The sequence below is a fragment of the Musca autumnalis genome, unplaced genomic scaffold (genome assembly GCF_047663935.1).
Source record: "Musca autumnalis isolate F117 unplaced genomic scaffold, ASM4766393v1 scaffold_3, whole genome shotgun sequence".
Classification (NCBI taxonomy): domain Eukaryota; kingdom Metazoa; phylum Arthropoda; class Insecta; order Diptera; family Muscidae; genus Musca; species Musca autumnalis.
Window position 1 is genome coordinate 55,671,628 of NW_027411866.1, and position 15,773 is coordinate 55,687,400.

Sequence of the window (15,773 nt, forward strand, 5' to 3'; positions counted from 1 at the left end):
TATTAATTTTAAGTTAAGACACTAATGTAAAAATATAAAAAAACAACAAAATCATTTTAATACAGTTTTAAAGGAAATGAAGTGGATACTTTTAACTGTGACTCACTGTTCATATGTATGCATTTATGTTTTCTTTCGGTGTAAATCGCCATTATTCTTGGCCGAGAAAGAGCAGAGGCAGGTGATAAACTTCAATTATGGTTGTTGCTTGAGTTTCTCAATTTACTGCTAGCACAGCACAAGTGGTTGTTGTGCTGCCATCAAGAATAGTGGACACCATTGAGACTTGTTGTTTGTTATTCAGGCGGAAGAGACCTTTGCGTTTTTTGACATTTCGCCATCTCTTTCGCTCCAATCACATGAAATGGAGAACCCCAACATTTGTGGTTGTTCATCATACCGCAGAGAGCAAAAGAATAGACTGTCGTACAAAACCAGCAACCACACATTGTAATTCATTTCGTTGAGTTTGTATTTTCGGGAGCAGGAGATTTTTGTTTGCCGGGTTGTAAATTAAAAGGTTTCTCGCAACACGAGCTGCATGTGCTAATTGCCGTTGTAAACGTTTATGACCTGTCATTGCACGGTTAACATCGCAGCCGACGTCAGAACGTGCAGAACAGATTTCGGTTGCATGGATTTCGTGATTTGTGGCCAAAATAAAGTGAGTTCTCTTTTTGATTTTATGCGAATGAGCGCCAAAAAATATATAGTGAGCAGAAGAGAGCAGTGACACAACTCAGTAAGATTCTGCGCTTTATTGAAATAAATTTGTGGGGTGATTGTTTAAGTGTATGTGCGAGTAAATTGCTAAACAACAACTAACCACTTAACGGTTTTAAGAAGGACGACTCGGTTGCCATCTACTAAAGTTAGTTGGAAATGCAGTTTTAGTCGCTGCCTCAGCAACAGAGGTGAAATTAAGAGTCCGTCATTGTTGAATAACTATCGTTTTGCGCCAATTTTAATAGCATTGGTACCTATGTATGTATACTGTTCGTGTTTTATCTGCGTGAGTTCGTGGCACAGACTGAATTTAACTGTTGTCATCCAATAGACAAAACGTATGAGTATTTCGTATGCTACGTTCCGTTCTCGTTTGCTGTCCCGTCTGTTATTTGATTATTGTTTTTGGAAAGTAATTGTAATTTGAATCAATTTGGTAACGCCATCGACCAAATATCTGCTGCCAGCAGAAGCAGAACAACATGCCACTGTTTTCTTAAAGACATACCTAGCTGTTTCACGAACAGTGGTGCTGAGGTCACAAGTCACTCTCTACCTATGCTACTTCTCATTAACCCGGTCAAATTAACACATCCGCTATCCGCAAGCTAATCCAACCCCTGAAACATATTTGTAAAGCGTAACCGAACAAAGTTGTTTATTGGAACATATGGTGTAATCGGTAATCTGGCGAAGAAAAGTTTTTTACAACAAGAAGAGAAATTGATAAAACCTAGCACCTAATTCGCAGTAAATTTATTTGATTTTGTTGTGCTAATTGAAAACAAATTGAAAAATACTTTGAATTTAGTGGTTTAATAAAAATGGTGATGGAGCAAATGGGCGGGTATACACTGCTCAAACAATTAAGCAATGATTTACAAATAAATACTACGACGGAGCAGGCATCAAATGAGTTACCTACATCCACTGCAGCCTTGCACTTGTATGCAGCTGCAGCGGCGGCGGCCGCATCAAATATGCGTGTTCCCCCTTGGACACCTTTATTACATTTACGTAACATGAACCCCGACCTTTTAGGCGGTAATCCAATACCACTAATAGCCTCATCAGGATCTTTAATGAGTTCCGCAGCCCAAACAGCAGATATTCCATTATTAGCAGCTAGTGCTCCTGTGGGAGCACAATTGTATCCCGCCAATTTCGGACCACCATCGCATATAACAATCCGTCGGCAAAATGAAAAAGTTACACCGCATGGAAATAGTATAGCAACAACGGCAGCTTCCTCTGCAGCAGCTGCTGCTGCCTTAGTTGCTGCTGCTGCTCATCAACATAGAATAAATTTGCGAACGAATCACGGTTGTCAAAATGCATCGATTAAGGAGTGTTTAACTCAAGCGGCGAGTAATGAATCCAATGATGGCGGTAAGTTGTTTGTACCTATTTTATGGCAGGGAAAACATATTGCCTAAAATAAAAATGTGAGAAACAAATTCATAAAATATTCAAATATTTGAGCCTGTTACAAAAAACGGTTTCATGTGAAATAATAATTGCAAAAACAAGTCATAAAATCATCGTTGGTATCATGATTATTAAATTCAACATAGTACATACACTGTTTTATAAAATTAAGTTTTCTGTGTAGTCTGGATTTTTGACTTTCACATTGGACAGACACAAAGTATACACTAGCCTGGTTTTAACTTTAGGCGGCACTCCCCCTAAAATGTTTAGTTCTGTTAGATTTTAAGATAGCCAAAGTTTGAGCACAATTGAAATATGTTAACACGTGCCACTGGGGACTCTAAGTTTCCATAGTAAATTCGAAAATTCTCTAAAAGCAGCATTTATGGTTCAATCGATGAAAAACTTTACTTTGTGGCTAAAAAACGATTTATACCATTTCCATAGTACTTTGTATGGGGCCAAAGGCGAATTTTAAGAAAATCGTTCTACAGCCTACACTTATTGACCAATCGATGATAAAACCTGTTAATCCTACCTGTTAATCGACTGTTAATCCTACTAACAATTGTGAAAATCGGCTGGATTTTCACATATATTATTATAGGACCCATATTACCTAAAAGTGGTCAAATATAGTATTGGACCAATATCAAAAAAATCAGGTGTCGATTTTATAAAATCACAAATAGCCGGTCTATGATCTTAAGCCCCAGCTTCCATCATCTTAAAAATAAGCTTTATGACCGAAATTAAATTGGATTTGATGACCGCAGCCAGGAGGTCAGTATGCGAATAAGTAAAGTACATACCCTTAATCTAGTTTCGTTATTTTCGATTCTAAAACGGATTTTCCCAGAAATCCTCATCAGTTTTTTAGATTTTTTGCTTAATAACAAAAAAAAACATGCTTCGCCAATTTTGTATCAAGAATGAGAACTATTAAAAAGGAGCGCATTAAAACTTGTTGACGAACATATGAATATCTCACACTTTCCACATTCAATACGGTCCTTTTAATATAGAAGTCCCATACACAGCCAATTTACTTGCGTAGATAGATTGGTAAAAGAAGATATAATTGAAAAAAAATCCGAATTTTTTATACCTCCCACTATTCGTAGGAGGAGGAGAATAAGTTATCTTATACAATCATACAATGTTTAATAGCAATGAGACGTCTAAAAAGTGAGTTTTGCAGGAGAAGCTCTCAAAGTGTGGAAATTTTTTTCAACTTCAGTACTAGCTAAGTCAATATTTGTTTATAACTTCTGTTCGGATTGACCGATCATTACCAAAATTTGACAGAATTTAAGTTAAAGGACGTTCGACAAAAAAAAAACATTGTTCCACAACATCTCATACGGGACAAGGGAGACTTCTCTCATATCAATGAGTGCACCCCGATTCATATTTAGCTCAATGATGTGGGACCTACTGTTTATCGCCGAGTCCGAACGGCGTGTCTTAAAGACACCACTTTTCAAGGCTGAAATACTCAGGAAATGTCGCCAACATTACTGAGGGGTATTTTGCCACCGTTGAAAAAATGTTTGATGTTGCCTGGCCGGGGAATCGAACCCCCGACCTTCTGCGTGCAAGGCGGGCGTTCTACACCTCCAAATAATAGTTTGCTACTTCTGAACAGTGAGTTTTGCAGGACAAACTCTAAAAGTTTGGAAATTTCTTTGACTTTCAGTACTATGCTAAGTAAATATTTTTTTATAACTTCTGTTCGGATTGTCCGATTATTACCAAAATTTGACAGAATTTAAGTTAAAGGACGTTAAATATAAAAATGTAAAGAACTTGAAAACATGCTAAGTCGACTTAGCATACTATTGTTTGGAGGCGTCGATATGTACTTACTTAGATGGCTTTTATATGTTCCATAAGCCGAACTAAACATAGATATTGATACGGACCGATAAACTTCTCCAATTTTAAATGTCATGTTTTGTAATATCGTCTTCAACTTGATCTCTCCATCGCAGTTTTGGCCTTCCCTTGGAACGAATCACGTAAAAATAGCTCGTATTCATATGCCTTTCTGGCGGGGGCATATTTATTCATCCTGCTGACATGGCCCAGACAACGCAATCGTTGTAGATCGATACGTATAAACCATCGATATGTATAAACCATCAACGCATATTGATTCATAAATTTTTGAGAAACACACCATGTATGTTCTGCCTCATCTGCTTTCGCAAGTACCCATGCTTCGGATCCATACATATGTACGGGTAGTATCAGTGTATGGTAGAATGCAATTTTTGTTCAACGAGGGGTGTAATTAGACCAAAGTAGCACCTGTTAGCCAATATTATTCTTCGCTTTATTTCAAAACTAATATTGTTTGTCTTAGTTATGGCGGTGTCGAGGAAATAAAGTCGGTAACTACATCAAATTGGTCATTTTTGCAGTTGGTCCAAGTCTACTGGAAATGTTGCGAGTTGATACCATAAATTTGGTCTTATCGCCGTTTAATGCCAGAAAAACTTTGGCAGACTCTTTTTAAAATTTTGCAGTGTGTTAGGGCTCGTTTTATACTAGTTCCAGGTTTGCAGTCATATGATAGACTGTTGTATCGTTCTCCCCTTCTGTTGTTGTTGAGAAAATTGGTGTTTTTTATTTGAGAGCTAACATTCCCGACTGACTCCTTTTCGTTTACTTGGGGAGAAAAAGTTCTCAATTAGGTCCCTTCGCATTACTTGGGGTTCAACTTTGTATTAGTACGGCTTATATTGCGGCGCTAAGGAAAAATATCGGCAGAAGAGGAAAAAAACGTGAGCGTGAGAAACTCGATTCCATTGATTCCATCTCAATTCCTTTAATGCGAAAATATCAGCTTTGTACTTAGCAAATACATCCGCCACTGCGCAAACTGCACCTACTTTGAAAATTTAATACGTCAGTATAACCACGAAAATACAGACAGAACAAAGTACGAATAGCATTGGGAAGGCAACATTAACATCGTTGGTTTGTTAATTTAATAAATGACTCCACGAGGCGATTACCGGAGAAAATAATAAGAAATCATAGATTTAATTACACCGGCCAACCATAGAATTGTCCACAATTCAGTCGGTTGTAAGAAATACACCAAAATAAATGAAATTATTCTGTTGTTACAAATTGATGACCATAAATATTGACACATACATAAATTTTATGTGCATAAATACAATTTGTTTTTGTCTTTGGCAGAGTGATAGAGCTTATTTTGTTGTTTTCTTTTTTTTTTTTTTGTTTGCCTTTTTCTATTTAGTGGAATATTTACTTTGTTGGTAGCTGTTAAGTGGATGACCCAAAGCCAAAACGTCAAATTTCTTTTTTTTTCATGATAGAAAATATATACCAATTTAAACTTTACTACCAATTTATTCACTCAAAACAGTGTTATTTCATTATTACACGTTCCCCCTACCCCAACGAATTAACCAAAAATTTTAATTTGTCAGGTAGTTGCGCAGACGTGCAGCTTTTACGCTGTCAATGAAAATAAAGCCATCAAAAAATGATGAATGTTGTGATCGTTGTTGTGGAAGGGAAGTGATCATAATTGTTGGCTGCTGCCTTTGATTGAAAAACATTAGAAAACGGGAACAAGCCTTAAGTGCCAAAAGTGGTGGGCAAAAAATCGCATGAACTCTTGAACCTTGTCATTATTGGGTGATGCTGCTGCCAAGCAGTACTCGCGGCTCGAAATTAATTATGTTTGAGATATTTTCCCATTTTGATTCCTGATGCATACATCTTGCCACGTATCACAAAACTCATTTCAATCACCGACAAAATGTTGCCTATGGAATCTTTAAAGGTCATCATTAGACATGCGATGAATAGCCATCGCCATATAGCTGAGTACATCAACTGCTAAGAAAATTCGATTTTAAGTTCAACGACATGAAAAGTTTTTAATTAATTTAATTAATCGAGCTATATGACCATTGAGAAATCGATATCTAGCGAAGTCCTCACACTCATCAACCGCTATGCGACGATCGTTTCGTTAACTGGTTAGGTTAACATCCTCAGGCATATTAGATGTTCTTGTTGCTAGACAAGTTTCGCCATTTGGAACCCCTATTTATACATCCAAGATTGCAAATTTGCATTTGTGAATTTCATATTGAAGCTTTTTATTTCCAAAGACGAGTCATTTGTCCCCCTTCTATTCTAGAAATCAATTTTTCAATATTACATCATATTACAGTCGATAGCCTTTTTCCATCGTAGACTGTAAGTATATCTTTCACATCGAAAGATTTTAAGTGAATTGTGGTTCAGAACGCTAAGACGTCAGCAACATTGTCTGTTAGTTGGCGACGACCCAGGTTCGAATCCCAGCCGGGCTCAGTGTATTTGTATTTTTTAAGTTTTGCCTTTTTGCACAATGTTTCGATGCAGTGATTTTAAAAAATAACTGGCAGTAGTTTGTGTTAAATACATACATACATAAGCTTAGAGCACAATGAGTAGCAGTTGCTTCGCGGGCCGGCTTTTAAGACAAAAAGATTGTGAAAAGCAAACACCAACAAAAGTGCACGAATTTATTAAAACTTTCGACGATCGAAAACATAACGATCCAAAAACATAATTTAAACTAGATTTATGCTAATCATACAAAACCTTCCTTTAACTGCACATAACATGAAAAGAAAAGACTTGCTGATTTCACACAGCCATTCCATCGGCGTCTTTTTTATTCCCGCACCATATGCTTTTTCACATGTATGTTGTCACTTTCGGTATACTAATTTACAGACCAGCTGATGTCATACATGAAAAGAAGCATATTGTGTGATATATCCATAAGGGTTCCTTTTCATATGTAACTCTAGCTGGGCATCCTCATTCTGATGACATGACATTCACAAATTTGCAATCTTGGATGTATAAATAGGAGCTCCAAATGGCGAAAATTGTCTAGCAACAACAACATCTAATATGCCTTAGGATGGATGTTAACCTAACCAGTTAAGGGGTTACCCCTAGTTGTGCAGGCCAAAAAACTCATTTTCCATGAATTTTTTCCAAAGAAACTGTTAATATTTTAAGTAGATCTGTTTTCTATCTGAAAGACCACATCTTAAATTACTTCAGGAATTTTTGTTGTTGAACAATATTGCATAGTCTTGTGGTAAATGGCCACCTGTGAAACCCTTTTTTTTTGTAAAAGCATTTTGCGGTGCCAACGATAGCTCGAAAACGGATGTTTTTAAGCGAAACAGAATTTAAAAAAATCGATTTAAAAAATGTGAGCGGTAAAAGTCAAAATTTCGTTTTTAACAAAAAAAATTGACCATTTTTTGCCCAAAATTCGGGCAAAAAAATCTGTCTCGCTTAAAGACAAGTTTTTTATGTATATAATAAGCTCACCAAACCATATGAAGATCGGCCTATTCGTTTTAGAGCTATCGTTGGCACCGACTTCAAAAATTCCATTTCGAGAAACACGCGTTTAAAGTTTCCACGCACACAAATCACAATAAATTGTTGTCGGAAAAAATGTGCATTGCTATGGCAAGAGGATTAGTGCTCTCTATCGGATGAATATCCCTATCAGCGTGGTGCCTTCGGTCTTAAACAGTTGGGCTGGCATATATTCAATAAATCTTCTAGGATTGGTTCTGTCCCACCTTCATAATCACTGAATACCTAGAGAATTTTTCCAAGCTCATTTATAACCTTGCATGATTTCTGTATTTTTTAGCATGTTGCCTACATCAAATAATGTCTAATCCAGAACCTGCAAGAATCTACACATTTTTACTACGATAACAATTTTTCCAATGTTATCGAAAAAATAGTAAATAAACACTTGTAGATTCTTGGAGTTCTGGAACAGACCAATAATCTGTATGAAGCGCACAGTCCTACAGTTATTTCCATCCTTATTTTAGGTGCGGGTTCTACCTTGAGAGATCGCAGGCCAGATTGCCATGGATATGTTGTATCCAAATTCCATTTGCCTTCTCCAAGTAAATTTTGTGGAGTTTGCCAACTGCTACATTTTCGATCAAAGTTTTCTTATAATTTCATCTAAAAGAGACTTATTACACTGTGCAACAAAATGGAGGTGAAAGTCTGGGGCACGGAAAATTCCTGTTGGGGAAGAAAGGCCTCGGTGAGTATATTAAGAACCCCGAAGTACAGATCCGCCGTGGGTCGAAATTCCGCGTTATGGCGTGATGAAGTTTTTGCTAGAGACCCTGTTAGCCATCAGGACTTAGCGTTATATCTTTGTTCACTGTTGCTTTAGCTTGTTCTTGAAATGACATGCCTTCAGTCGAATCGAATGAGGATTATTTTCGTAGAGCACTTCGACCTTCTAACTAGCTTCCCTCAATGTCCTTTTCGTCCTTTATTTTCAGAGCCGCTATAAAAGAACCACAAGTTGACGTTTTCAGCTTCGAAATGTTCTGCAAAAATCTCGCTCAGAAAATTTTAGGTACGGCTCTCATTGACAACTAATCGATTTTGTCAGAAAAAAAAACTGTGTTTTTGTATGTTCTGTAACGAATATACAAAAAACAAAAAATAGTCTTTTTCTGAACAAAAACAGGGTAAATGCACAAAACGACCACGAAAACGCGACAAAATCGATTAATTGTCAATGAGAGCAGTACCTAAAATTGAGCGACATTTTTGCAGAACATTTCGAAGCTGAAAAACGTCATCTTGTGGTACATTCATAGCGGCTCTTAAACTAATGGACGAAAAGAACATTGAAGGAAGCGAGCTAGAAGGTCGAAGTGCTCTACGAAAATAATCCTCATTCGATTCGACTGAAGACATGTCATCTCAAATATAATCTAAAGCAACAGTGAACAAATATATAACGCTAATTCCTGATGCCTTACAGGTTCTCTAGCAAAAACTTCATCACGCCATAACGCGGAAGTTCGACTCAAGGCGGATCTGTCCTTTGGGATTCATAATATACTCACCAAAGGCTTCCATCTCCAAAAGGAATTATCTCTGCCCCAAAATTTGTGTTCACAGTGTTTTTTTTTTAATTCTGTCAATTTTCTATATTGCAACCCGATGATTTTATCGTTTTGATACTCCTTCTGAATAGAGAATCTATACTCCATGTACACAGAGAAAAAAAGGCCTCTCTAACATATGCCCCAAACATATTTTGCATCTTTGCTGCATTTTATTTATTTGTTTGCAGTCAGTCGCAAACATAACATATGTTTGGGTCCTGCAAACAAATATATGTTTGGGTACAAACTAATTATATGTTTGGGTGCAAACAAATTATATTTTTGGGTGCAAACAAATTATATGTTTGGGTTCAAACAAATACAAACCCAAAAGCCACAAAAAAAAAACAAACACATGTACCAGTGGGCGCTTTCTGATAGCAAGGGAGCGTAAATTTCAATGTAAAACACATTGAAATGTATGCTCACTTGCTCTCAATAAGTGCTCATTGGCTATCTCTAACATATACACACATTTACAAATAATGGTGGTTGTTTATTGCAACGTATGGAAATAAGCAACAACAGACGCATAGGTACATAAAAAATTCCAAAGAAATGCATAACAGACTTTAATAAAAGAAAAACGGACTGAAATAATTTATAAATAGTTACACTTTTTTGATGTAATTACCAATATTAAATGCCATTTCTTCCTTGTCGAATAAAATATTTCCATTCACCTTTTTGATTCAATTATAAATTTGCAATTATAAAATGTATTGGGCATTTAATTTACTAAAAATCACCATTTCTTTATTATAAAACAGCATTCTGCAATCGCTGACAAAAATCCTCTCTCCACCATAAAAAAATCATTTGTATGTAGAACGACCAAAAAGCATTCCTCGCTACGCCCATGGTTGATACCCCAACAAATAAAATTGAGATATGTTACAACATATATATATTTGTTTGGACACAAACAAAAATTTGTTTAGATCCAAACATATTTCTAACATATATTTTTCTGCGTGTAGTTAATTGATTTTCCGTCAACTCCAATGTTTACTCTTGTATTTCTTTAATGTTTGTTGTTCTTGGTCCCAAATCAAAGCCGCTGTCTTTGCTCCTCATGAGTTCCTATCCTAGGTTCATGTGAGGGTTGACGGGAGACCCATGTTATTCGGGAATGTGCATCCGAACCTACACTGCCAACTTAATGGAACAACGATAGAATGAACTTTTAGAGTTGCCAGGTTTTAACGGGACAGAGGCAACTGTGGCATTAGCCTGATACCCAATTCTGTAACGTTTCTTCCCTACATTTTCAGGTTCCAGAATACCACAGCAGAAGAATTCCGTCAGCCCTGGGTTCATTAATTCCAAATCGTAGTCCAGTAATGCCGTAATTAAGATAGTGCTGGCTTATTCTTTATGGCTTTCAGCAGAGTTTCATTTCTTAACTTGTATATGTGTTTGACTGCGAATAAAAGAAATAGCGTCACACTTTTAGAATGAACAAGTAAAAAAGTATCTGCGCTCCAGCCAGCCAGACAGACAGATAGACGGACGGACAGTGCTCAATCGACTTCAAATTGACTGAAACACATTTCGTCCAAACATACTTGGGGTCTAACACCATTATTTCGATGAGGCACATTTTGCCCGTATGAAAGTGTATATCACGAATATTGTCAATTATTTCATATTCCATTTCAGAAAAAAAGGATATTTTTTCACGCTACATCAACGATTTTTGATATGTAGGTTAAGAAAAAAATTCCCAGTACGAATCTGGTCGCGAGCCAATTTTTGGTTATTGCGGACAAAAGTTATGGCGCTTTTATTTCTGGAAAGTTGTTTATTTAAATCTTAGGAACATTTTTTTAGCTGACTGTATCCTTAATTTTTGATAGGTTCGGTATCAGTGGACCAGAATCGGCGAAAAATTATAAAAATGGAATATTTTCAAAAGTTTTTTGCTATTTTCATCTTTAAGAACCGTTCATAGACATTTCGCATATTCGCGAAAGTTGTTTACAGCATTATTATGGTTGATTGTTTTCTTGAACGGTTTAGTATCTATGGAGCAGAAACCGAGAAAAGAGGATACAAATCGTATTTGTTTTGCTATTTTGGCCATTAAGAACCGTTTCTACAGATGTCGTATGTTCTAGAAAGTTGTTTATTGAGATCTGAGGTACATTTTCGTAGTTGGTTGTTTGCTTCAATTTTGATCGGTTTGACATCTGTAGCCTAAATCTAAGAAAAAATTATAAAGGAAATTTGACCTTGACGATTTTGACTGACTTGAAGATGAGGTTGAATTTATCTTATGTATTCACTATTATTATTCTTTAAGGCGAAAGCTACAACTGTGCTTCTTCGAGTAAACCCAAATGCTTAGCGGTTTAGAAGATATGACACTGACAAAATGATCCCTTTTGGCATCAAAGCCTCAAACCTTTGGAGGCTTATCTCTCTTTTTTGGTCTTCTATCACACTACGGTGTCAGAATATGGTTAATAAAAAATGACTCCAAAAATTACACACAGTGTTGTTTATATATAATTTCTTTAAGAAAGCACTGATTTATTCAGTCACTTTATCCGATCTTTTCATCAGCATATGAACCCATTCCATCGATCCAATGTAGATGAATTTTTTGTTTTTATTTATACACATTTTTCTAAATATAACAGATGAATTATTTACAATATGCTTGATGTTGTCGGAGACTCGAAATCACAACCAACGTTGTTAAAACTCTCGTCGTAATGACAATGTCATTGCAAAGCGTTGGTGAAAATGAAATGCCAAAGCATTGGTGGAAGTGACATGCCAAAGCATTGGTGAAAATGACATGTCAAAGCATTGGTGTAAATGAAATGCTTTGGATCCAAAAATGAATAGCATCTTTTGGGGTCCACGCTCATATAAAATTCATCGATGAAGATGCTAAAAAGATGACATGTCAGAGCACTTGCACCCATGATTGAATGCCATCTTTGGCATCGAACATTTTGCTGGGTCTTTGCTTGCAACGTTGGTCGTAACAACAACAACAACAACGAATAACGAACAACAACGATAACGATAAACACCACCAAAGCAAAAACAAACTACGTCTTCTATTGCACCATACACATAGCTTTTTATTATGAATTTAGGATTCTCAAAATCAGCTCAATTTCGATCCATTATTTTGAAATTAAAACACTGTACAACATGGCAACGTTACGTGTTATATTAATTATTTTACATTTTGGATATCCTCTCTGCCTTCGAACATTTGTAATAATTTAATCTAACTGCTACTGCCTTTTTTGATTATGTTGGAGTTTAAATGCGGCCTTTTTAACTGTTTGTTTGTGGCCCAGTTACAAATGATTTCGACGGCTGTAAAGACTCTCTGGAAAAAGACATCAGAGCAAAATAAATTATTGTTAAAATAGTCTCGAACCGACAACAGCAGACAAAAGAAAAAGTCATTATTAAAACCGTTTGTAATATGTTCGTCCGCCCGTTCTTATAATACATATTGTGTTTTAAAATTAAAACATTTCTAAATTATTTCAACTTAATTATGGGCCACAAAATATTACTTGGTCTAGGGGAAGGTTGGTTGGCTGGCGGTGGCAATACAATCGGTCCTTTTCTCAAATTAGCCGTATTCTAAATTACCAAGCAAATGACTAATGATAGATAATTTCCTTGTTTTCTTATGCAGTCTTGTATTTATTTTTCTTTTTGTAGACAAAACAATCAAGAATGAAGAAGACCAAAATCACCAAAATGTATTACACGTTTTGCTCTGAATGGTAGTTGGTTACATTTTATTTCTATCCATTGTTAGAGGGCGTTGTGACGGTTTTTAGCGCTGAAAAGGTGTTTATATTCTAATAGGCGGGTTGTTGTGGCGGCAACGGAGTGCATAACCTGCTGTTTTTTATTTGTTCTTAATTGGTTAGAGATGGTTTAAAATAAATGTTGTTAAAAAGTTAAAGATTCTGCATAAAATCTTTTATTTGGATGTAAATAAAATTGCATTTTTACAAATTATTTTACTCAATAATAAACCTCCAAGTTAGCATCAAAAATGAATATAATATTTTGTCAGAGTCACATCTCGTTATTGCGGATTGTAAAATTATTTCTTTGTAGCCATAAATGAAGTTATCGAGTTTTTTTTTTGTTTAGTTGATTTAGGTACACAATTTGTTTTTCAATGCTACATCTGCCTTTACGTCCACCTTTCGTTTGCTTATCATGAGAATGAATATTTCTTTCAAACAAATGTGCACGGCTTAAAACTCAAATTAATAAAATAAAAACATACTATCTTTCTTTTGGATATTAATCAAACTGCTGATAACTAATAATTAAAAAATTTAATAAGCAATCTGAATAACATTTATTTTTTTAATAATATAGTACTGATCGATGTGCTTACATATCGAGAAATATTTAAATTAGAAAATAATTACTTAATTTAAACAAGAAATGAATTTTCACATTGTTAGTGGCCCCAATCGGAAGTTGAGCAGATGTAACTGGATAATTAGCCTTTGCCTAGAGGCTATACTTGTTTTTAAGTCTTTTCCAGCTACGAATACATTAAAAAGTAATCAATTTATACATTTACCATATAATTTGTTAATCAATAAAATACAAAATATCTAAAGAGTTATGCTGAAACAAGCAGGTCAATTAAAAGAGAGTGTATAATCGCGGTATAACCATATAAACGCTGTATGGAAGAAATGCCAGAACTCATAGTTAGCAGCTCTATCACCAAACTATGAATTTTTCTTGCTTTGTCTTTTTGATTACCTTTGGATATCGTATAAGGACTATGATTGGATTCTGGAATGTGAGAACGCTTAGAGACAGCGATGATGATGATGTGACACATATAAGTTCCAAGTTGAACGAGAAATGCTAGGTATGGGATCTCCATACTAAAATGCGAAACGTTATTGAATTAAATTGCGCCTCAGAACCGCAGCTATACGGAAAGATTCCCAGTTGAAACGTCCGTAGAAGCTTGCAGTGTACCGAATGAACATAAAGTCGGTAAAAATATTTTATTGGCAAACTGCGTGAAATAACATCGAGAAATAATGTTCAACGTGAATCGACAGAGAAATAGAAAGCAACCAGCGTCGTGTTTTTGAAATGCGTAAAAGACATTCTGGGTCCTTTGACTAAAGGCATGGAACACTATTCAAAATCGATTGGAGCTAAAGGAAAAAATTCACGAGCAATAACGCCAACCTTGAGTAGTCTCCGCTGCCATCAAATAATTACCAAATGAAAAACCTACTGGTATTGATGATAAAACAGCCGAATTACAGAAAGCCAATATAAATGTTTGTGCGGTCTAGGAGCAAGAGACCTTTCCGAGCGAATGGATAGCTAACATAATTTTAAGAATTGCTAAAAAGGGAGACTTATTACTACTTACAAAATTATCCTCAACTGTATCAAAAATCACCTGCAGGATTCCATAAACTCCGCCCAAGCAGGTTTCTGAAGCGGACCCTATAAATACCATCCGCCTAATTATTGAACGAAGTGTTTTATTTAATTCAAACCTACATCTACTTTTCATCTTTATTGAAAACGCTTTCGACAGCATTAACCGTGCCTTCATTTTTAATTCACTGCAGAGAAGAGCTATTCTGCTGAAGCTTATAAACCTTATTAAAGAAGGCTACAATGGCGCAACCTGTTAAGTTTTGCATAAAGGAAAATTGCCTCAACATTTTCAAGTTGTGAGTGAAGTAAAACAAGGCTTCATTCTCTATCCTATTTTTGCTTGTTACCGAGGACGTACTATCTGCAACTTTCGATAAAAACGGAAGAAGTATACCATGGCCAATAGATGACACCTTTTAAAATAATTTGGCCTATGAAAATGACATTTGCCCACTGTCAAACAGAGCCAGAGACCTAACAAAACCAAATACATGAGTATTAAGACCAACACCTCAGTAGACCACTTCTGTTATCTTGGAAGCTTGGTGAACACGGAAGGCGGCACAGAATTAGACGCAGCATTGGGAATGCTAGAACCAATTTGGCAAAACAACAGCTTATGCCTACGAACAAAGTATACTGAGCTTTCGAATTCAATATTAAATCTGCCTTGCTGTATGAATGTACTGGTGAAAAGTTACTAACAGCGTTACGAAACGGTTACAAGTTTTCACTAAGCGCTTCCTCCACCGGATTCTACGCATAGTTTGGACGCGTGTAGGCAGTAAAGAACGCAAAGCTCTTACGTCAAGCAAATCAGATGGATGTGGGATCTGATCTGATTGTTAGCGCCCTATATTCCATAGAAAGTTAAAGGAATAAAATAAATAATATTTATAGCAGTTTTAATCAACTTTAAACTTTGTTCTTGTGGCTATGTCGACAATTGATCCATCGAAGGCCTTTGATGTGTCCAACAAAAAAAAATAAATTTGTAAAATTGTTTCGTATTTTTTCGTTTGAAAAAAAAAAAATAATTTAAAAGGAGAAGAAATGGTTTTATTATATGCGAATTTCTAAAACTAAGGACTATTAACTTAATTTGAATGATTTAGCCAATTAATAAACCTTTATATTCCCATAAAAATAATTCCTTTAATTGGATTATTTTAAATATTGGTCAAAATGTAA

At 35.7% G+C, this 15,773-nt stretch overlaps 1 protein-coding gene across 1 annotated transcript in view; it reads left to right on the top strand.

Moving 5' to 3' along the window:
• Positions 1-485: 485 nt before the first annotated feature.
• The window catches only part of LOC141397402 (homeobox protein unc-4-like), a 141,081-nt gene continuing 125,793 nt past the window's right edge, over positions 486-15,773 (top strand). Inside the window, exon 1 of the mRNA XM_073973548.1 lies at positions 486-2,115. Within this exon, the coding sequence (XP_073829649.1) occupies positions 1,551-2,115 (565 nt within the window). The 5' untranslated portion in view covers positions 486-1,550. The remainder of the gene's footprint in view (positions 2,116-15,773) is intronic.